The following is an 18,651-nucleotide window of genomic DNA, read 5'->3' on the forward strand; positions in this document are numbered from 1 at the left end:
CGTGTCGCATCAGGAAATCCTGACTTTTTGGTGCCAAGGGGGTAATTAATATCAGTTCATGTTTTCAAAATGGTTGTGTTTATGTGAGAATGAGGACTGAACACTAACATGTAGAGCTTGAAGTATGAAAGCTTGCTGTGAAACAAGATCTTGGGAAAGAATGGAATACTGAAATTAATGAACAGGAAACAGGATTTCTTTGGATAGAATATTAGTGCTAAAAAGAAAGCCAAACTACACTTCCTTGCTCTTAATTTTCTAAGCATTAACAGGCAAAATTCCCTAGTATAGCCATATTGATAGAAAAGAAGGTAAAATCCTTGATAGCTATATGCAATATTTTCATCTACTGATATCAGGAGTCCTGATAAGTATCATTTCTAAATATCATTCCATAGCTAATATAGTTACAGCTTCTGTAGACATAAAACTCTACATTTGCGCTAAGCTGAGTAAGACCTACTATTAGAGTAAAATGAAAACACTTTTGGTGCATGTTTTTATCTTCAAAGAAAAGATGGCAGAGAAACTAGAATCAAAGTACACATACTATAGAGTGAAAGTGAGAAAACTAAGGAAGCAGCAAGAAAGCAGAGAAAAAAAATTCAAAGAATCAATTAAAGTGATAGAAGTCAAAACAAAGCTAAAATCTTCAGAGATGATATGAGGTACTACTTATAAAATGCTCAAAATAAGTACATAGAAAACATGATATTTATAAAATATATAATTATACAGATACCAAAGAAAGATCAATATTAAGTATATTTTTACCAATACTTTTCAAATTAACCAAATTGATTGTTACTAAATGTGGCATTCCCATTCATTCAACTGATGGAAAGCAGAGAGTGATCTTAGAGAAAATGCTACAAAATTTTGGCCTATTTCACTAGTCATGAACATGAATGGAATGATTGTAACATATGCTAAACACACAATACACTCACTTGTCATTCCTAAAAATTGATTCAATTCAGAACATATCATAGAGTAATATGAAGTGGCCACTACTGCATCACCTTACATCAGAGTACAGGATTTGCTCCTATCACAAAGGGCTTAATATCATAGAAGTGTTATTTCTCTCATGTCAAAGTCCAAGTTGATAGGTGGGAGAGGAGAAGGCTTCATGACAACCATTTTCAGGGGACTTTTGATTCTATCTACCTACACTGTCATTCTCTGGAGTATCTTTCTATCTGTAAAGCCAAAGCTCCCTACCAATAGGTCATGTTCCAGCCCATTGGAAAAAAGAAAAGAAAAATGAAAGCACCGTTTTAAGAATGTGGTCTAGAAGCTGTACACATTACAACACATAGCCTCCTGGATTGAACTTAAAGTCATATGACCACACCAAGCTGCAAAGGAGGATGTTAAATGTCTCTAGGCAGGCAGCCATGCACCCATCCAAAACAAGGGGTATGTTTTAAAAATAATAATGGAGGCCGGGCGCGGTGGCTCAAGCCTGTAATCCCAGCACTTTGGGAGGCCGAGACGGGCGGATCACGAGGTCAGGAGATCGAGACCATCCTGGCTAACACGGTGAAACCCCGTCTCTACTAAAAAATACAAAAAACTAGCCGGGCGAGGTGGCGGGCGCCTGTAGTCCCAGCTACTCGGGAGGCTGAGGCAGGAGAATGGCGTGAACCCGGGGGGCGGAGCTTGCAGTGAGCTGAGATCCGGCCACTGCACTCCAGCCCAGGCGACAGAGCCAGACTCCGTCTCAAAAAAAAAAAAAAAAAAAAAAATAATAATAATAATAATGGAGGAAAATCATTATTCCTAGGAGAGATCAAAAATGATAACAACCTTTCAGAATATTCAGGATTTCTTATTCACCTATTTTAATATTAAATAATATTTTAATATACTATATCATGAGAAACCCTCTCAGGATATCACAGTTCAAAATTATAACATAAATGCATCAACTCACATATCTAAGTTTCTTTTTTGTTTTTTGAGACGGAGTTTCACTCTTGTTGCCCAGGCTGGAGGGCAATGGCATGATCTTGGCTCACCGCAACCTCTGCCCTCCCGGGTTCAAGCGATTCTCCTGCCTCCTGAGTAGCTGGGATTAAAGGCATGCGCCACCACCCTGGCTAATTTTGTATTTTCAGTAGAGATGCGGTTTCTCCATATTGGTCAGGCTGGTCTTGAACTCCCAACCTCAGGTGATCCGCCTGCCCCAGTCTCCCAAAGTGCTAGGATTACAGGCGTGAGCCACCACACCCAGCTCTAAGTTCTTAAACTATGGATTTCTATCAGGAAAAGACAAAATAAAAAATATATACACATTTACCCATATATCTAACATATCTGCATATATAATACATATATATACACACATATGTACATATATACATATATACATGTGTGTGTATATATGTGTATATGCATATATATGTATATATGCATATATGTACATATATACATATGTGTGTGTATATATGTAAAACAATCTCCCATTCTCAAGTTTATAAAATTGGGCAATAAATTACACATTGTCACCCTAATTATAGGTCTTTATTAATAAAAATTATATTGCATTGTCTATTTCTGAGACTTCAATTTGTAAACAATAAAACAAGGTTTTCTACTGATTTCTTAGTTTTTTTGTTGTTAGTAATCAAACAGAGATACTTTGGGGCAGCTAAAAAGATAGTCTATTAGCAAGGCACAAAAAAATTAAAGAGCTTTTAAACATCAACAAGCAAAAATCTCTAAAAGGTTGTAATCATTCTTTATAAAAACACACTTCAATAATTTTCTTACTATTAAGAAGCTAATCCCAGCACTTTGGGAGGCCGAGACGGGCGGATCACGAGGTCAGGAGATCGAGACCATCCTGGTTAATACGGTGAAACCCCGTCTCTACTAAAAAGTACAAAAAACTAGCTGGGCGAGGTGGCGGGCGCCTGTAGTCCCAGCTACTTGGGAGGCTGAGGCAGGAGAATGGCGTGAACCCGGGAGGTGGAGCTTGCAGTGAGCTGAGATCCGGCCACTGCACTCCAGCCTGGGCGACAGAGCGAGACTCCGTCTCAAAAAAAAAAAAAAAAAAAAAAAAAAAAAAAAAAAAAAAAAAAAAAAGAAGCTAGGGGACGGGCATGGTGGCTCATACCTGTAATCAATCCCAGGACTTTGGAATGCTGAGGTGGGTGCATAACTTGAGGCCAGAGTCCGTGACCAGCCTGGCCAATATGGCGAAACCATGTCTCTACTAAAAACACAAAAAAATTTAGCCAGGCATGGTGGCACACTCCTGTAATCCCAGCTACTTAAGAGGCTGAGTCACCACAATCCCTTGAACCTGAGGGGCGGAGGCTGCAGAGAGCCAAGATGGCGCCACTGCACTGCAGCCTGGGAAACAAAGCAAGACTCTATCTTTACCAAAAACAAATAACAAAAAAGCTAGTGATTATGTATAACTTTGCAGATAACTTTTATCAAATAAAAAAAACACTGTGTTACAGAAAAACAACTCACAAGTTTACGCCAATTAAATTAGATAGTTAAATGGAATTAACTAGTCCTTGAAATGGAATACATAAAACATAAATAAATAGCTTTAACTATAATTAATTTTTTAAATTAAAGGAATAGAGTGGCTTCTCAAATCACTGGAAGAAAAATGATGCTTAAGCAACTAGTTATCCATAAGAAAAAAATTAATGTCCTAAATTATACCATGTACAATAAGTTTCAGAAAAATGGAGGCAAATACGCGGAATATTTTTTACAAATTTGACAGCTGGGGGGAGTCATAAGCCAAACTTTTGACTACATAAAATCTTAAAGCTTTAATACAGTGAAAGACATCATAAGTTACAAAATAATGGACAGAAGAGACCTGCAACATATAGAAGAGAAAAAGGATTAACTGTGCAGGGACATATGTAATTTTACATGTGTGTGCACACACCTGTGTGTGTCTGGGTATAATTTCCTCTCTCTTACACAACAAACATCCCAACAGAAAAATAGACAAAGAACATTAAAAGGCATTTTATAGCCAAAAAAAAAAAAAAAGTGTAATAGGCATTTAAAATGATGTACAACTTACAAATAAATGCAATACAAATAAAATTCAGAGATAACATTTTAAAAAATTGATGAGAATTGCAAAAATTAGTAAGACTAATGAACTGGTGCTGCCAATGGTATACTTTTTATGTTGATACTTTTTGCAACATCCATAGCCTTACACCTAAGATATTAAAAATTTACTATATAGAAATACCCCAACAACACACACAAAAAAACCCCCCAAAAAACTATGCAATATAGCTTATAAAAGCTTTGTTTCTGCAACAGTAAAAAATTAAGAGGCAACAAGGGAACTGGGAGCATTCAAGATATTTCTAAGTTAAAAGAAAGTTGCAAAATAATATGTAGTATAATTCCATCTTTGTTTTAAAAAACAACATATACATTGGCTTATTACGTAAAATTAAATTGGAAGAAAAGTACCAAATTTTTAATAACTGTGACTTTTAATGGATGAAATTATGAAGAATGTTCCCTCTTTGTCTGTTAATCTTTTATTTAACATGAATGACTTCTTAAAATGAAAGAAAAGGCAATGACTTATACGTACAAATTCTGAGGTGGTTTCTAATTCAATGTTAACATTGAAAATACAGAATTTAGGAGTAAGAAGAATCTTCAAGTCCTTATTTTTTAGATATCTTTACTGGAATTATCTAAGAGATTAAATAACAGTGTTTGCTTCTATTTGGGGATGAGTGTATGAACAACCAGAAGTCTGGCCATGAGTTGCTAAGTATATAAACTGGGTTACCATTACATGGGGGCCCATAGCACCATACTCTGCTCTACACTTGGGTATGTGTTTAAAAATTCCATTACAAAATTTTAAGACAAAACCAAAAACAATGTGCCACCTGAATAATGCTACAGAATAAAAACATACTCCCAAATAACAGAACTAGCACACTTAGCATATTTTGAAATGTTTATTAATAGTCACCCCATTCTTTTCTTAGTAATACTTTGTTTCTGGAATTTTACGGGATAGTATATTACTTTGATAAAATGCAAACTTTAGTTGTAGAATATATAGTCTGTACAGAAATGTCACATCTAGCAGACAGCTACTGGTAAAGTTATTCCTCTTACTAGGTATCAGAGGAGTAAGGTAATTTTTGTCACCACCAATTAAAAACTTTTACGAAATAGGACTGTTATAAAACAATTAAACCTTGCAAATGCACTAGTCTCCAGGAAGAAAGTCCTGGAGGAAATTCTGCTTATTAAAATTGCAATTTTAGTTTCCATTAAAAGGAGAGTAAGACAACAGAAGATGGGTTGGCAAGACAAATTATTTCTTAATGTCAGTTGAGCTTATTTCAAATGAGATAACATATCTACACCAGGTTGGGTTCAGTACAATTCTGACTCCTCAACTCATTTATCTAATTCAGTCATCTTGATTATAGCCTCATGGACTTCATTTTCAGAGAAAGAATTCTGTAACAAACAGCCTACACAACATGCTGATTACTGAACAGTTAATTCTAATTAACTTGGGCATGGCAAGAGAATTTTGATAAAGTCCTAGAATACAAATATAGTCTGCTTATACTGGACTAACTTATACAAAAACCCACAGCATAGTCTCCAGACAAAACAAGAGAGCAAAGAGATCTAATTTAAAGAAACAAATGAGAAAATTAAAATCACAAATAATTTATTCTTCCGTTAGAGTTGATACAGTTTTAAATAGCAACAAAGTACACAGTGGTGGAAAATTGGCACAGAACCTACAAGCATTTCAATCACAATAAGGCTGTCCATGCTTTATCTGTTCAAACTTGATGTCCATTTTCTACTGACTAAGTTGAAAGAAAAATCCTGTTCTGGCCAGGCACGGTGGCTCACGCCTGTAACCCCAGCACTTCAGAAGGCCGAGGTGGGCGGATCACCAGAGGTCAGGAGTTCAAGACCAGCCTGGCTAACATGGCGAAACCTCGTCTCTAATAAAAGTACAAAAATTAGCCGGGTGTGGTGGCAGGTGCCTGTAATCCCACCTACTCAGGAGGCTGAGGCAGGAGTACTGCTTGAACCCAGGAGGTGGAGGCTGAAGTGAGCTGAGATTGCACCACTGCACTCCAGCCTGGGCAACAAGAGCAAGACTCCATCTCAAAAAAAAAAAAAAACACACACACACACACAAAAAAACCCTATTCTGACCTTGAAACACACAAACACACACTCTCTCTCTCTCTCATACACACAGAGACCCACTGAAATTCCTCCTTTTGATTACAGTATGTTGAGAACAGTATGTTCTGTTTATTCAAATTTATGGCACCCCTTCTGTTTTGTTTCCAGTTAGAAGCGGGAAAAACCAATTCAATTATAAAGAATACATCTTATTCCCTGGGCATAGGCAACTGTGATGAAAATAGCAACTTACCTTTGGGCTAGATGTTTTCAGATTATGCTTAAATAACCGTGGTTAGACATTTTTCAATGCATGCTTTCCTGCCCCACCAATCTCCCTGAATTCAGCTAAAATAATCAGGCAAAGGACAGTCTCAAATAATGATTAAAAATATGCCATGCTAATAAACAAGGTTATCTAGAATGCAACCTCTGTGCTTTAAAAACAGATAGAATAAACCTCATCAATAAGCATTTTCCTAAATATCTCTTTGTGTTATATTAACCAACATAGAAAAGGGAAAAACATAAAAGTGTCCCTTTATAAATGATATTATTTCCAAATAAGAAAGCTGAAATAAAGGTTTGTAAAGTCTCCTAAACTATTCTGTTCAATAACCAATTATCCCTCAATGTTACAAAATAAAATTACTGGATCAATGTTGACTCTTCTTTGATATCATTTATAAAATGTTTTGATATTACTAAGTTCCCTGATAACTCAAACAAGGTAAAATTAACACTTTCATTTTCAGTTATTGCTATTTTAGAAGAGGATTACCACTTTCATTTACATGAAACTGTTTTACCAAAGCCTCCTCAGATCCAACATAAAGTAATTCTTATTGCCTCACATTTTAAAACAGTATTATAAATGATCTTTATAAAAAGGTTTAATCCACAAAACTGGAAGGCTTTTAAAAAATGTCTTTTTACTCAAAACTGTATCACAGTGCCCTTGATTATCTAATAGATAAAAGGGATTTGAATTTCCTCTACGAGAACAGAACAGTGGACATATGGTGTGCTTTGTCTTCCCCTCACCTTTATCTTTATAGCACATCATTTTGAGACCAAAACAATCAAGCATCTACCATGCTCCAGTCCACATCAACAGAGGATTTCTGATTCTGTCCAGTGCGTAGTGTACCGCCTTGCATATTCACCACATGAAATAAACATAATATACAAAATATTGCTGCTGTAAAAAGTGTACATTTCCCTCTTCCCCTTACAAAAAAATCTGTGGAAAAGTATTAAATTCCCTTACCCTTCATAAACATACAAAGCTGTTCACACCTTTCAGTCTGTAACAGTCCATTTGAAACACAGTTCCAAAATCATCACAAATTGGTTATGTCATTGCATTTTCTGTCCAATGTTGCCATCTAGAGTAGAAATGTGAAATCAAGAGTATTTTTGAGCTACTAAAGCCTTTTATAACTAAACCACAAAGGCTGCTTACTGATGAAACAGCCACTTATCCACAAGGTTTTTCCAAAAACTAGATGGAATGGAAGGATCTCTTCACAGGGAGGTGTCCACAGTGCTGAGGTGACAATATGGCTGCTAATAGATACTGGCTATTGGAATGTAAGTACTTTTTCACTGCTGGTAATTTCCATACTGTCCCTAAAAGATAAATTTAAAAATATAATTAGATAATAGTTACAAACGAATCATTTCTAACATTGTAATACCACAAAAAAGCGGCTGTACCTACAATAAACAAATTTTTTTATATCTTTAGGTACACCGTATCACCCTGTAATTTCCTCTGATATTATATTCAATTACAAATGAATTTCATAGTCCAAAATATGCTAGGGATTAGCAAATGAGCCTAGAATAATACTTGTCAGGGTGGGAACTTAAATGTTTAGTGAATTTTGTTGAATGAATTGAGCAGGTATTGAGTGAGAAGTTCTAGTTCTAAACTCTGATGTAATATATATGGAATGGAATATATATGTATGAAAATATATGGAATGTAATATACATATATGAAAATGGAAAGGTATGTGGGAGGTAAAAGGTAAAGAACCTTCTATCCATACTAACATATTTGAGCCTTTCTTTGAGGTCAACGAAGTGTCAGTAGAGATATTTAGACAGGCCACAGGGACATAAAATCAAGGAAAGTTGGTTTTTTTGTGTTGCCTGTTTTGTTTTTTTAATAAGGTAGACTTGAAGACCCTCAGGATGACAGGATGAGACAGAAAGGGAATATAGATAAAAAGGACACAATGAAGCAGCACAATTCTGTCAGTGGGGGTGAACAATGTCCAGTATACATCTGTTCAGGTTAACTTTTAGAGAAGAGAAGCAACATCTTTTCCTTTAAAACAGAAGAACGGTAGAAAAAAAGGACATACTATGAAATATGTATTTCATTAAAAATTTCTTAAATGTGTTTAAAATAAATATTCATAAAAGCACTAATTTTCAAAAAGCATGACTCACTGGAAGCATATAATTAGTTAACTGTTTCCTTTGGCTAAACAACTCCCTCTCCAAGTCATAATATAACTTGAAAACATTCTACACTTGAAATACTTTTCTACCATAAGAAACGGTACCCTAAAAATCTACATTTCCACAGAAGTAAATACACATCACAATGTGTTGAATGTCACCATAGATATGATGGAATAATGAACTAAACAGAAATAAGGATTTTTTGGGGCTGGGCATGGTGGCTCACACCTGTAATCCCAGCACACTGGGAGGCCAAGGCAGGTGAATCACTTGAGGTCACAAGTTCAAGACCAACCTGACCAACATGGTGAAACTAAAAATACAAACTAAAAAGACATAAAAATACGTCTTTACTAAAAATACAAAAATTAGCTGGGCGTGGTGGTGCACACCTGCAATCCCAGCTACTTGGGAGGCTGAGGCAAGAGAACTGCATGAACCCAGAAGGCGGAGGTTGCACCACTGCACTCCAGCTTGAGCAACAAAGCGACTCCATCTCAAAAAAAAAAAAGAGAGATTAGGGATTTTACACTAGTGTGTTTTACAAAGTTATATTCAGTTAAAGTCAATGATCATCTTGAAGGATTTATGGATAAAATGACATCATGTCTAAGATTTGCTCTAAAATACTCTGAAAAAAATAGTGTAGGGGGCAGATAAAACAACACTGGCAAAATGTTGATAAACTGATGAAGTTGGGTGATGGGTACACAGATGTTCACTATACTACTCTCTTTATTGTATGTGTGTAAAATAAACATAATAAAAGGTTTAAAATAAGAAACTTATTGCTTAGCATACTGGAGCTTATTATTCCATTGTTAGATTGTCTAAATATTAAATCTGAGTTTAAGTCCCAACTCTATTGCTAACTTCCGATTTGAGTCTAAAAAAAGCTCTGTTAGACTCAGTTTCTTCACTGAGCAGTGGGAGAGTAACATATACGTCTCTGGATCACAATTTCCCTTCTGTTAATGGCTACATTAATTCCTGTACCTCATTTGTTTGTTATGATGCTTAAATCATAACAAACATGAGAGGACATGAGAAAGGGCTTTTTAGAATTATAAATCAGTGACTCTCAATGCTGGAGGGAAATACTCCCCTAGTCAATGTGTAAAATGAGATGCTAATGATGAAAGTGAGTTGCAAATATAAATGATGTGAAAGCAGAAGAGAGGTTAAGAACCACTGTACCATAATAAGCTATAATTTATCAACTATATTATGAACTACTTGAAGAATGAGATCAGGTCAATAATGTATACCAAATAAATTATATCCAAGCAACTGTGAACACTTATGGAAAAAATACTCATCATCATCATCATAAATATGGAAAACAAGACTCAGAAATTAAGTATAATTACAAAATAGGTAAGTTCTCTAAGTCTTAGCAAACTTAGGAGAGTTCAGACAGGAAAATGTTAACACAGCCTAAATTAATTAGAAAAATATTCCCAAGAATGTGGGAGCCTTGAGAAAATACTAAGATCTGAATAGCAGAAAAAAGAAAAGAAAAGGGGGCAATTCAAATAGAAGCAACAGCTGAAACAAAGGCACAGAGGATAAAATATAGAATACTTAGGGAAATGAGAAGAAAGAATATGCAATAATGAGGAGTAGAAGCTAATAATATACCCCGATAATAATACCTTAGTATGTGTCACACATTGTAGTAAGTGCTTTGTGTCCATCTATAATCTATATAGTAAATATTATCTCCATTTTATAGATGAAGAAATGGAGGTACTGAGAGTGTATGTAATTTGGCCCATACTTGATCACAATGCTAGGACCAAACAAAATCACAATCATGCCTAAAAAGGTAAGCTGTGTATCTGTAACCATTAACAAATTCCAAGGTGGCATTAAGGATTAAAAGTATGGGTTTTGGAGCCAGAAACCAATTTCTAGTGCTAACGTCACCACTTAACAGCTTCTTATCCTTGGGCAAGTTGCTTAACCTCCCTTGAGTTTCAATTTTATCATCTCACAAGGGTAATTATAATCTCTATTTTAAAAAGTTACTCAAGAAGAAAAACATGAAAATGCTCTGTGAACTACTCAAGTACTCATTAACAGTATGGGTGGCAGTGTGGTACACAGTGAATAGAGCATGGGCTTTCAGCACTCAGCAGTAGTCATGCAGCTTCACCATTCCTCAGTTGTGTCATCTTGAGTAAATCACTTGAACACTCTAAGCCTCACCTTCTCTCTCTTTGCTTCTTCAATTTTTAAAAAAATTCCTCTGACTACAGTATAATTTTAATGGGAAAGAAGACAGTATGGAAGATCCTGCTGTGATGAAGATGGGAGATGAACACGGTCTAAACTAAGATAAGGGAGTAGGTTAGAGAGAAATGGCTGGATTCAAAAGCTTTTCGAAAAGAAGATCAATAACATTTGTCATTTATCAGAAACGGGAGGAAAACAAGGGACACTTAAATATCAAATAGGCACTTGGCATTCTAGTTTGGTGATACACTCCTCTCTTTGATATAGAATACAGAAAAGTTTTGTCAGAAAAAAATACAAATTTATTTTGTTTCTGTTACATCTAAGCAGAGCTGGTGAGTAGGCATCTGATTTCCAGAAGAGAGATCCAGACTATAAATAGAGATTTGGGAGTCAACAGCACGGTGAACTGAGACCTTGTGAATAAATGAGAATGCCTAGGCAGAGTATATTGAATGAGAAAAGTCCCTAAGGTAGAAACCTGAGCAATACCAACATCTTTACATTTCTTTCCTTCATTCTATTTATCTAATCAGTTTAAAATCTTAACATTATTCCTTCACAATACATTTTAGGGGTTTCCTCTTATCTCTGGTCTTGTGATCATGCATTCAAATCTAGAAAGTAATGGCCTTATTTACTCAGTGGTTTATACTTTATTCACCAATATTTATTGATTATGTGCTGTGCTCTACTAGGTGACAGAGACTCAACAGAAATAAAAACAGACAAAGCGATGCTTTTAAAGAGGTTACATTCTAGGGAACGAATATGACAATAAACAGTAACAATCTGTCAAATGAAGAGAAATGTTGAAAAATTAATGCATATTTCTATTCAAGATGGATTTATTTGGCAGCCTGAAACAATATTAAAAAAAAAACTACACAAAGCCTATGATAATCATATTCAGGACACACAGGACAGAGCCAACAAAGGACAATGATCCCTCAGACATGGTAAACAAACGAGGCCAGCCCTCTGATTACCACAGCTAACTGCCTTGAGAGTTTCCAGTCTGCAGTACATGAAGGGGAACTGAGGCTAAGTCTGCCAGATGTTCTGACTTAAGGCGATAAGGCTTAGAGTCTGGAGAGAAAAAGGTAGCTAGAGTTAACAGGACACAGTACCCTAGAAGAAAGATCTGCCTAAAGAGACAACTCTGGAGATCTGCAGAGGAACCCTCCTCCTATTCAGCATAGTACAGATATGCAAATGTGTGAGGAAAATACCCAAGGCTGAGGCAAGAAACACCCAAAAGGATTAGGGGAAACAATACTTGTTTGTCACGTAGGAACAGAAACAGTGCTTATTCCCATCTGCCAGAGTAAAAAGCCTTACAATCGAAAGGGCATTGGGCAAAATACCCAAAAGGCTCTTACCTTACCAGTGATGAGTATTTAGCCCAGGACTAAACACTGCTCTTTGTCCTGCCTAAAATATCTTAAAAGCAATTTCAGAAAGTTCAAACTGTTTGTAACTTACTAAACTGAATCCCAAAGCAAAACTTAAGAATATTTCTAGGCATACAAATATCTTCATAACCCAACAACATAAAATTCACAATGTCTAGAATTCAATCAAAGATTATCACACACACAAAGGAGGAGAGAAAAAAAACCTGATTAAAACTGACCCTAAAATGACACAGATTATTAGAGTTGGCAGAAGAGGATATTATAAGAATTATACTTGTATTCCATATGTTCAAAACAATTAAGGAGAGACACGGAAGATATTAAAAAGACCTAAACCAAACTTCTAGAGATGAAAACGACAAAGTCTGAGGTTAACACTCAACAAACTCCAAGCATAAGAAACATGAAGAAATCGACACCAAGGCATGCTCTCACCAAATTGCTCAAAACAATTTGGGCAAGAGAGAAATTTCTTCAATCAAACAATTTGATAAAGGGAAAATCTTAAAAAAAGAGAAAAAAGACATATTAACTACAAAAGAACAAAGATAAATGACAGCAAATGTCTCCTTGGAAACAATGTAAAGAAGAAAAGAGTGGAACATCTTTAAAGTATGGAAAGGAAGAAAAGCGTGGAGCATCTTTAAAGTATGGAAAGAAAACCAAAACAAACTGTCCACCTAGAATTCTATACCCAGAGAAAATGTTTCAAAAATGAAGGCGAAATAAACATTTTTTTTCAGACATACAAAAGCTGATTATTACCAGGACACCTGTATTTTAAGAAATGTTAAAGTCCTTCAGGCAAACAAAAATGATACCAGAAAGAAATATGAATCTACACATAAATAATGAAGAGCACCAAAAATGGTAACTACATGGGTAAATTTTAAATTTTTTTCCCTTACTAGTTAAGTATCTCTAAATTATTTTTCTTAGACAAAAATAAATTCAATATACTGTGGTATTTATAGCATATACAGAAGTAAAATTTATAACAATAACATAAAGATCGAGAAGAAAAGCAGACTATCTTACGGTTCTTGCACTATATATAGGCATACTATCACTTGAAGACACTGAGACACGCTACATAGATGAATCTCGAAAATATTAAGTAAAAAAAAAAAAAAAACCACCAGTCACAAAACTCCACATACTGTATGATTCCATTTATCTCAAATGTACAGAATAGGCAAATTCATAGAGACAGAAAGTAAACTACTGTTGCTGGAAAATCTCCAAATATTTGAAAACGAAATTACAGACTGAATATTTATGTATTTAAGGCTGAGTAGTTCAAGGGGAATGAGGAGTGACTGCTAACAGGTTTATCAGGTTGGTGAAAATGTTTTAAAATTAGAGGGTGGTGATGGTTGCACTTTTTTTTGAGACAGGATTATTAGCTCTGTCACTCAGGCTGGAGTACAGTGACACAATCACAACTCACTGCAGCCTCAACCCCCTGGGTTCAACCCCCTGCCTCAGCCTCCTGAAGAGCTGAGACTACAGGCACATGCCATCGTGCCTAGCTAGTTTTTTGTAGAGGTGGGGTCTCACTTTGTTGCCCAGGTTGGTCATGAACTCCTGGGCTCAAGCAATCTTCCTGCCTCAGCTTCCCATAGTGCTATAATTATAGGCAGGAGCCACCAACCGTAGTCTACCTTTTTGAATATGCTTAGAAACCACTGAATGGTATACTTTAGAATGGTGACTTGTATGACATGTGAATTATGTATCAATAAAGCTGTTTTTGTTAAAAACATGAGAAAAATCAAAGGAAGGTAGAAAAAGAGGAAAGGAAGAACAAAAACCAGATGGGACAAATAGAAAAAATAAAGATGATATACTTAACCATATACATAATCACACTAAACATGTCAAAAATCCCAATTTAAAGGCAGCAATAGTCAGACTGGATTTTTAAAAAAGCAAGATCCAACTGACTACATATGCTGTCTACTTGAAATATAATTCAAATATAAAAACACAAATATGTTAAAAGGATGAAAAATATATTATTCTAATACTAATCAAAAGAAAAGTGGTATTGTAGTATTGATATTAGACAAACTAGATTTCAGAGCAAAAAATATTAGCAGGGATAAAGACAGTTATTTGACAACGGTAAAGGAGTAAATTCATCAGAAAGATTTGAAAATCTCCAAATATTTGAAAATAAAATTGCACACCTCTGATGTGTCGTGGGTCAAAAAAGAAATAAAAAGTGAAACCAGGATGTATTTTGAACTGATTAAAAATAACAGAATCAGATACAGTTTAAGAGTACTTAGAACTAAACATCTATATCAGAAAGAAAGACAGTTCTTAAATCAACGGGACTACAACTTCAAACTTAAGAAACTGGAAAAAGAAGAACAAATAAAATCCAAGCAAGCAGAAAAAAAAACAAATAATAAAATTCTGGGCAGAAATCAAAGAAACAGAAAAGCAAATGGGCAAAAGGCAATCAATAAAATCAAAAGCTGCTTTTTGAGAAAAATCAATAGGTAGATTAAAACTAGCCAGATAAATGAGGATAAAGAGAGAAAACACACATTATTAATATCAGAAATGAGAAAGGTAATATCACTATATAGAGATATTAAGTGATGATAAATTATTCAACAACACAGATAAAATGGACATCTCCTATGAAAAATACACAAAACATTTACTCAAGAAAAAACCAGATAACCTGAATAGCCCCTATATTTCATGAATTAAATTTATAATTTAAAAATTTCTCACAAAAAAAACTACAAACCCAGATGGCTTCACTGGTAACTTGCAGCAAACATTTTAGAAAAAATAATACCAATTTTCTGCAGATCTTTCCAGAAAATTGAGGGGAGGAAATTCTTTCCAACTCACTCTATGAAACCAGTGCTACATCAATAACAAAACCAAAGATGTTACAAGAAAAGAAAACCAGATTCCAAAATTTGTCATGAAAATACAGATATTCCTTGACTTACCATGGGGTTATGTCCCAATTAACCCACTGTAAGTTGCATACATCATGTAATTTATTAAACACTGCACTGAATGATTGTATGGTTACCGGAAGTAGAGCTTCTACTAAATGTACATCACTTTTCACAGCATTGTGAAGTCAAAAAAAACCCGTAAGTTGAACCACTGTTAAGTCAGGATGCATCTGACTGGGACTACAGGCACATGTCACCATGACTGGCTAGATTTTTATACAGGTGAGGTCTCACTTTGTTGCCCAGACTGGTCTTGAACTCCTGGACTCAAGAGATGCAGATGCAGAAATTCTTAACAAAATTTTAGCTAATCAACCCAACATATAAAAAGAATATACATCATGACCAAATGGATTTTATCATGACCAAATGGTATGCAAAGTTGGTTTACATTTGAAACTCAAACAATATAATTCAAAAATTAGCAAACTAAAAAAGGAAAACCATAATTCCCTCAATAGACAAGGAAAAATTATGTGACAAAATTCAACATTTATTCTCAATAAAAATTCTCAGCAAACTAGAAATATAACACCTAATAAAGGACAGCTACAAAAAACCCTACATTAATATCTTATATAAGGATGAAAAACTGACAACTTTCCCCCTAAGATCAGGAACAAGACAAAAGATGTCTACTTTCACCATTTTTATTTAACATGGTATTGGAGTCTCTGGCTGAGGCAAGCAGGAGGGTGGGGAAGGAACATGGGGGAGTATTCAGATTGAAAAGGAAGAAGACTTTCTTTATTTACAGACAACATGATTTCTATGTTTGAATATTCAATGAAATCTGCAAAAACACTACTAGATGTGTGATTTTAGTAAAGTTATAGTTTTGATAAAATATCAATACACAAAAATAAGCTGGCATTTGTATGGACTAGCAACTAATAACTGGAAATTAAAATTTTAAAAAATTTACAATAGCATCAAAACACATAAAGTACTTAGAAAATAAATGTTAAGACCTATATACTGAAAATTATATGACACTGTTAAAATTTTAAGGGACATAGGCCACGTTCATAGGTTGGAAGACTAAATAATACTGTCAATTCTCCCCAAATTAATCTATAAATTCATGGCAATTCCAATCAAACTCCTAGTAAGCTTTTATGTACAAACTGACAAGCTGATTCTAAAATTTACATGGAAATCCAAAGAACCTACAGTGTCAAACAACTTTGTATAAAAAAAAAGTTCAAAAACGAATACTACCTAATTATAAAACTTATTATAAAACTTATAAAACTATAGAAATGAAGACGGTGTGGTGCTGGCATAAAGATACATAAACAGATCAATGGAACAGAATAGAGTTCAGAAACAGACACATGTTTATGGACAACTGATTTTCTGCAAAGGCAAAACGACAATTCAGTAGATAAAAGATAGTCTTTTTGGCTGGGCATGGTGGCTAACGCCTGTAATCTCAGCACTCTGGGAGGCCAAGGCGGGCGGATCACAAGGTCAGCAGATCAAGACCATCCTGGCCAACAAGGTGAAACCACGTCTCAACTAAAAATACAAATACAAATAAATAAATAAATAAAAGTAGCTGGGCGTGGTGGTGCACGCCTGTAGTCCTAGCTACTTGGGAGGCTGAGGCAGGAGAATCACTTGAACCTGACAGGCAGTGGCTACAGTGAGCTGAGATCGCGCCACTGCACACCAGCTTGGTGGTGACAGAGCGAGACTGTCTAAAAAAAGAAAAGATAGTCTTTTCAACAAATGACGCTGAGAAAAATAGACATGCATCAGAAAGAAAAAAAGCCATGCAAACTTTATTTCGTACTTCACAGCATACATAAAAATTAACTCAAAATGAATCATACACTTAAATGTAAACTCTAAAATTATATAACTTCTAGAAGAAAGTACAGGAGAAAATCTTTGTGACCCTCAGTTAGGTAAAGATTTCTTACACATATGATCCCAAAAGCATAATCCATAAGAGAAAAAAACTGATAAACTAAACTTCATCAAAATTTAGATTCTCCCGTCTTTGAAAGACACTATTTACAGAATGAAAAAACAGACAGGATGAAAATATGTGCAAATGAAACCTGATTAAGGACTTGTATCTAGGATATACAAAGACCTCTTAAACTCAACAATAAAAAAAAAAAGAATCTTCAATTTAAAAATGAGCAAAAGATTTAAACAGACACTCCTGAAAAGAAGAAATATAGATGGCAAATAAGGGAGAGAAGATGGTAAACATCATTAGTCCTTGGGGATACTCAAAGTTATGAGGCGTTATAACACACCTATTAGAATAAATAAAATTTAAAAGACTGATTCATACTACATATTGGCAATGAGTTAGGAAGAATATGGGAGAAATCATATACTGCTGGTAGGAATGTAAAATGGTAGGAATGTACAATGGTACACTACTTTGGAAAACATTCTTGCAATTTGCTGAATTAAATATATACCTATCATATGATCCAACCATTCCACTCCTAGGTATTTACCCAAGAAAAATGTCCCCAGGGACTTGTCCATGAACGTTCATAGTACTGTGTCTGTAAAGCCAAATGTCCCATCTGTAGATCAAAGGATAAACATAGTACTTTGTCTGTAAACCCAAATATCCCAACTCAATGGACAAACCAATACCCATATAATGGAACACTGCTTAGTAATAAACAATTATCGGCACAAACAACATAAGTATCAAAACAATTACGCTGAGTAAAAGAAGCCAGATAAAAAAGAGAACATACTGTATTATTCAATTTCTATACAATTTTGGAAAATGTAAACTAACCCACAGTTTAATTAAAAGGTCAGTGACATGGTCTGGAAAGGGGATGCAAGTGGAGGGATTTCAAAGGGGCACAGGGAAAACTTTTGGGCATGATAGATACTCCATTATTTCGATTCTGCTGATGGTTTCACAGGTGTGTATAAACATGTCAAAAAAGATCTGTATACTTTTATTACATGTAGTTTAATGGTATGTAAATTATACTTCAATTAAGCTGTTCAAAAAACTATGAAAAGGGTAGGGAAAAAGAGTGATGCAATGGAGGGTGTTACTGTCTTAGGTGGTCAGTGAAGGACTCTCTGAGATGATATGGTGACATTTAAGCAGAGATTTTAATAAAGTGAGGTTGGAGGCACTGCAGGCATTCAGGCAGAAGAGGGGGTAGCAAATACAAAGGTTCTCAGGTAGAAACTCACTTGATGCATATAAGACACAGCAAACAGGCCAGTGTGACTGAAGCAGAGTGAATTAGGGCAGCAAGTAGTTGGGACATAAATACGCAGGCACGAGGAGGGTAGCATAGGAGGTAGGAACACAAGTCCTATACAGCCTTGTAGGC

At 35.1% G+C, this 18,651-nt stretch overlaps 1 protein-coding gene across 6 annotated transcripts in view; it reads right to left on the bottom strand.

Annotated features, from left to right (window-relative positions):
• Positions 1-5,696: 5,696 nt before the first annotated feature.
• The window catches only part of SS18 (SS18, nBAF chromatin remodeling complex subunit), a 73,970-nt gene continuing 61,015 nt past the window's right edge, over positions 5,697-18,651 (bottom strand). For 3 of the 6 annotated variants that reach the window (XM_025365078.1, XM_025365077.1, XM_025365074.1), the window contains one exon: positions 5,697-7,821. In XM_025365078.1, the coding sequence (XP_025220863.1) occupies positions 7,795-7,821 (27 nt within the window). In that variant the 3' untranslated portion in view covers positions 5,697-7,794. The remainder of the gene's footprint in view (positions 7,822-18,651) is intronic. The other 3 variants (XM_025365073.1, XM_025365075.1, XM_025365076.1) reach the window with 3 other exon arrangements.

The sequence above is a fragment of the Theropithecus gelada genome, chromosome 18 (assembly GCF_003255815.1).
Source record: "Theropithecus gelada isolate Dixy chromosome 18, Tgel_1.0, whole genome shotgun sequence".
Lineage (NCBI taxonomy): Eukaryota > Metazoa > Chordata > Mammalia > Primates > Cercopithecidae > Theropithecus > Theropithecus gelada.